General features: G+C 38.0%; 1 protein-coding gene across 1 annotated transcript in view; it reads left to right on the top strand.

Moving 5' to 3' along the window:
* Positions 1 to 1,383: 1,383 nt before the first annotated feature.
* Positions 1,384 to 6,202, top strand: part of luzp2 (leucine zipper protein 2) — a 138,423-nt gene continuing 133,604 nt past the window's right edge. The window contains exon 1 of the mRNA XM_018683370.2: positions 1,384 to 1,697. Within this exon, the coding sequence (XP_018538886.1) occupies positions 1,636 to 1,697 (62 nt within the window). The 5' untranslated portion in view covers positions 1,384 to 1,635. The remainder of the gene's footprint in view (positions 1,698 to 6,202) is intronic.

Here is a 6,202-nt window from a genome sequence, read left to right as displayed (position 1 = left end):
GAATTATTGCTGTCCAGTAAGACTGTAGCGGTGGACTGTGGAATAGTGAACGAATGCTGTGGCAGAGCCCAAACACTGCTCTCCACTGGTTGAGTGTATGATAGTGAATTGCCAGTATTAGCATCTGCTGAGGGAGTTTACTGCTGTTATTGTAGCAGTCTACCTGCCCCAAGCACTAACGCAACAGTGGCGCTGAAATAGCTGTACACCAGCATCAATGATCAACAAACTTCACCCGATGGATTTCCCATCATCACTGACGACTTTGATCATGCAAATTTAAAGACTGTTTTGCTGAAATTCTACCAGCATGTTAAGTTTGCTATAAGAGGAGAAAATATGCAGGATCTTGTTTACATCCAAGTTGGATGGAAGCGTGATTACTCAGAGTGGTGTTTTAATCTACAGTTATTTTGGATTTTGCAACGACTTATTGTTGTCCACTCGTCCTTATTGTCTGCTGTCTGTTGCCCATGGAGAACAACCTGAACCTGAGCATAAGCATAAAATTAAGAGGATTTCATCTATATCTACCACTTTTACTATCTTGGCATTTAATTTCTATTTTATTTTAAATAATTTATTTAAAAAATCCTGTTCATTTAATTTTTATCATTTTAATGAACACAATATTTTCCACCTTTGTTGGTGAAAATTGATTGGCTTGTTAGCATATATACGTATATAGCAGGTTATATTTCTATATCTTTCACATTGTTTAACTGTGTAACTGTTCCTTTAGAATTTAATTAGTTTCAGTTTAGTTTTCTGAGATTAATTTTTACTTTTTTATAAAGTTTTAAGAAAACTATCTCAGTTTAGCCAGTTAGATTAATTTTTAACAAAATGCATTAATTTACTTTTATTTGATTGGACACAACTTTTATCTAAAAATCAAGGGAAAAACATTTAAGCCTTATAATGACAAAAAAATGAGAAAAATTAAATTAATACTTTCAATTAGTTTGTTAATTAAAGTTCTACAGATTGATGTTCTTTATATTTTTAGCTTTCATTCACTAACAACCAGACCTTGCCTTTTTATTGTAAGTGCAGAGCTAATTACACGTAAAATCTATTAGTCTAGTTTTAACTTAACTGTGACTTTGTTGTCACTGATTTGTTAACCACTTAAATGTTTTCTTGAGATGAGAACCCGATACGCCCACTCTTTTCTCTAAATGTTGCTGCATCTCCACCTTTCAGCCCGGTCTTACTATCTTGGGAGTAAACAGGCAGAATGAAATGAATGGAGAGGTGTATTGTTGGAGGAACAACCAGCACCAAACAATGGCAAGAATGCCTCTCACCAATAGCTGAAGCTGCACGGGCGCTGACATCATATCACTCCCACATCTCTCTCTTGATTTCAGCCCCACCCGCTCCTTTCCATTAGCAAGTCGGTCCGTGTCCCTGTGTTATTTAAAGCCAGAGATCCTCCCTCTCACCGAGCCACTGTGTTGCATCTGTCTGCCTCGCTGCTTGTGTGTCTGGGTGCGTGTGTGTGAGAGAGAGAGAGAGAGTGCGCTAAAAAACCCAGGCAGCCAGTGGGAGAGCTAGAGAGCGGGGAGAGAGACACGGGGGAAAGGCAAAAAGCATCTGAGAAGGAAAAAGGAACGGGAGTGTGAGACAGCTATGAAATTCATCCAAGCTATTTGCTTACTGCTTCTCTGTCCAGCTTTGAGCTTCAACACCAGGTAAGAGATGAATAAGAGGAGAAGGATTTTTTTTTTGTCAGTTTCACCCCGATAGAGACTCTGCAACAAAAGGGGATATAGGTTCAAAGCATTCACTGGACAATCTTAGATTACTAATCTGAAGGTCTGCTCAGTCCTGCAAAATACTGAAGCCTTAATTCATCCTGGCAGAGGCTTTCTGTGTGCTAAGCATGTTGGGGACTGAAAGACTTAAAAGGAGGAAGGAAGAGCTTATCTGTTGAACTAGGCTATTATCTCTCTCAGTTCTGGGCAGGCTGAGAGACAGTTGTCCTTTTGTGGTGGTAATTCACTGAATGTGATGCCTTTTGAATAGTGGTGACATTGCTTTTTGGGACTTTTGCTGCCTACTGGTCTGGGAGGGAGCAAGTTGAAGTCAGGGAACTGAGAGAAAGGACAAGGCTACTTGTGTTGCAGTGTCTTGAAAAAGAGCAGGTGTGTGTGTGTGTGTGTGTGTGTGTCTGTGTGTGTGTGCGTGCACTCACGATATAAGGCTTTGGAAGAGGCTTTGGAAGAGTGATGGGCAAGGGGGATGAATAAGAGAGAAATGTGTGGAGAGGGGGAGTTTTGATGATTAATTAAATCATTGATAAAATCATTCTTCTTCTCTGCCAGTGCCTGACACCACTGCCTTAATGAGAGCCGTGAGAGGAAATTCAGGGCTTTGACTATACCATGGAGGCATCACACGCAGGAAGGCATGCATTATAAAACTTGCCTTTCCCTTTTCTCTTCAGTGCCCAAAAACATTTCGATACAGTTTTCATCTTGGTGAATTAGTTGAATGCAGTTCCTGAGGAATGGATGCACGGGGAGAATGATGGCTTTTGAAGTCAGTGTTTTGTTTTTGTCTGTATTAACTAAACAGACAAATACCTACATTTTTGTGGTATTCACATGAATGGCCACCATGTGAAACAAGAGATAGAGATTTGTAGGGGAAGAAGTCAAGGTTATTACCCACATCCAAGATATTTGTCAATACCAGAGAGGTACAGTGATGATGTATGAGTCATATAACTAGGGGCTGTTTTGATGTATTAACCTCTAGCATATAGTAGTCAGCAAATTAAGCACTCACACACCCTTTAACACGCCTACAATTTTAATGTTCACATACGGCAAATGCATAAATAACCTTCAGAGAACAGCTTTGGAAACAGTCAGTCTATTTCATCACCATCTTATTTTTGATTGTGCATATAAATAGACTTATTCATCTAATTTTTAGGCTTATGAAACTAATAATGCTCTTGTTTAGATTTGATACACAGTGGTAATTTGGCAGGTCAGCACAGATTGTATGCTACCTCTTGAGGGGGAATGTCATGAAAAGTAATTACCAGAACACACAGATATAATCAGTGTTTTATTAGACTGTTTGTTTCTAAACTCAACATTCAAAAACATGTGCTCAGAAGACTGTGTTTTCTTAAACACAGAGGGATTTTCAAGGCAAAAGTAATACCTCAACTGTGACCTACTGAACCTTGATTTATTTTTAAATATAGGAAAATAAAACCTAACGTGTGCCATGTGCTCAATAGATCTGCAGTGCCACATCTGCCTGCTTTGCCTCCAGGAATAACAAGCTATGACCAGATAATCTTATAACGCTGTAAATGAAAAACAAAAGCAGTTTGGAAGAATTTCAATAATAAATGGGCTCTGATTACAAGTTAGAGAAACAAGAAATTTTAGACTATTTGACTTGAAATAAGTTTAAAGCTGATCATGATCAGAGCGATATTTATCAAACACTGCATTTTTGAGGCTGTGATTTGGGGTGTTGTATTTGTTTGACTTTAAAAATCTTACCTTAAGGTCCTCAGCTAGATTTTTCTGGTGCTCCTTCCTCAGAGAATGGAGTTGGGTTGGTCATAATGACCAAAGTGAAGAAAAAGCTTGTAATTGGTGTCAATATTTTTTTTTCTTTTTGAACTACTATTTCCTAGATTGACAATGGACTTTGGCACATACTGCAAAAGGATAGGACATAGCATTTATGTTAGTCACAAGATTTTGAGTCTTCAGATAGCCATGATTTTTAATTGTAATTATACAGAACAGCAGTAAGCATCTACAGGCCTCTCTGCTAAAGGTTATTTTCTATTTCTAAAGATTTATCATCACTACAAGCATCCACAGATGGATTCAATTAAAGGTCACCACTGAAAAGGGGAAACTAGTTGATCCATAACACCTGTCTGCTCCGTCATTGTTCCACTCCACCTGCAGAGGTTGACATGTGTTTTTTTCTACTGTTACCGCTGTCAAATATTCAGAATTAGATATGCTTTTAATAGTCAGTGGTAATTAGCTGGTGTATTATCCTGCCACGCTGTCTTTCGATCTAGCGCAGCCCTAGAGTGGTTCCACTGAGGCAATAACAGTTTGCAGAGATGCATTTAACATAAAGCTTGTGAAATTGGTTTAATTATTGCTAACATGGACAGATTTTTTTTAACAGCAGTACAGAATGATCATCTTTTATACTCTTCTTTTTTGATGTACTTCATTTCAAACTCAAAATCTTCAGGTTTATTCTTTAATTTTTTTTTCTGAAAAAGCACAAGCAAAGCCAGAGGATGAATATACTGGTATAATATATACTGTGGCAAGATTTTGCTTTTGATCTAGCTGGCACTCAAAACCTTCCTTGAGGTGATTGGTTCCTCAAACACCTGTTATGTTTTTGTTGCTATTCTGGAGGTCATGGGTCCAAACAAGGCTTATCATTTGTGACATCCTCATTTTCTGTTGTAATAGTGTAACATTGAAGAGACTGACTGTGAGGTTTATCTGCTGCAGCAAAAATGAATTGTGACTTGAGCTGTCTAGTCTACATATTGCCCTGCCTCACTTTACTTGATTCACTATCATCACATCAGTGGTGCGTGAGGGAATCCATTTCATACGTTAACAGCAACCTCCACTGTGTGACCTGATGGAGTCGCCTTAAGGAACAAGAATTAATGAAACAGGAACCATTTCAATTTTTATGTATGATAGCAGCATTTTGTTAAGCCTTTGGTCGATGCTTAATTCTCTTTTATAGCTTTAAATCTAAAAGGCATCTGGCTTTCTCAGTTTTACTATGCATGTTAAAACGTGCATGTACATTTGAAAAAAGCATAACCATTTTACAAGAGACACAGGAATTCACAGTTTTGAACATTATAGAATATCATTTCTTATTATCTCTGTAAAATTTGTAAAATTACCTATTTGGATGCTAGTCCCTGCTCATATGAGAGCTTGATTAAGAAGGATTTGATTTTAATGAATTGAGTGGGTTACTCAGGCCACGTAATGGTGGTGCAGGGCTATGTGTCATTGCAGAAATCAATTGGTACTTAGGCAGAAGACAAGGCTGCATTGACACTAGTCCCATGAGATATGACGGTCCAGCTCTGGGTCAGGGTTGGGAGGCGACTACAGTAAGACCGCTCTTTTGCATTTGACTTGTTTTTTCTTCTTTCTGCAGATCAAACGGCTCCACCTTTACACACTTTCAAATATTCCCTTTCAGAGAATTTCTTGAAACATTTTTGACACATTTTCTTGACACTATCTTTGATGTCTCTTACCTTAGCAGACTCTGCTTGGAAATGGTGATATCTGGTGGGATCTCCACAACATCAAATATTTATGAGTATTTTGGACGGCAATTAAAAGGACTACAGAGAGCTTTGGATTACACATAGAGTGTAGACATGCAGCCGCATTGCTTTATATCTTAACATCTGCCTGTAGATTTGAACACATTGTGAATTAAATGGAGTCTCTCTTTAATGTTACATAAGGACATTAAGAGGAAGATAATTTATGTAGCAATTAATGACAGAGTTGGGCAAGGATTATAAAACAATACCACATGATACTGTTGACCATGTTCGTTCACTTGTATGTTGACCTTCTTTAATACCAATATGTTGTTGTTGAATGATTTTTGAGGCATTCCGCAATCAAACAATGAGGAAACTGATCCTTTTTTTTTGTTGCATTTTCTTGTTAAAGAAACTGTTTTCACTGATAAAGCAGCACCTCATTGTTGAGCTGTTTTTTTTTTCTCTCTGTGGATCATGTAGCTGAAAGTACTGAAAGGTGCCCAGCCTCCTATTCATTCATCACAACAGCATAAGCCTTCTTTGCTCAATCTATCATATGTTTGCTGAGTTGAAAACATTCCAGAGATCATCATTTACATCTGATCAATACTTTCTTACAAGTGACAATGAATAAATTCAATCAAGATGTACAGCAGCGGCGAGAAACTCCCCATGACATCTCTTTGAAGAGAACTCACAGTCTGAATTTTGTTTTGCTTTGCAATTTAAAATGTCCAGATAAAACTTGCAGCATACAGAGTCAAGGTTTTCACAAACATTGTTGGACACATTGGGAAGGGGAGAATTGAACAGAAGTCAAGTGTAGAGCAGGTGTGGAATTAGACCTAACTATTGACCAGGGCGAGATGGTAATGT

Source organism: Lates calcarifer, linkage group LG2 (genome assembly GCF_001640805.2).
Source record: "Lates calcarifer isolate ASB-BC8 linkage group LG2, TLL_Latcal_v3, whole genome shotgun sequence".
Lineage (NCBI taxonomy): Eukaryota > Metazoa > Chordata > Actinopteri > Centropomidae > Lates > Lates calcarifer.
This window is presented reverse-complemented; position numbering and strand designations above follow the sequence as displayed.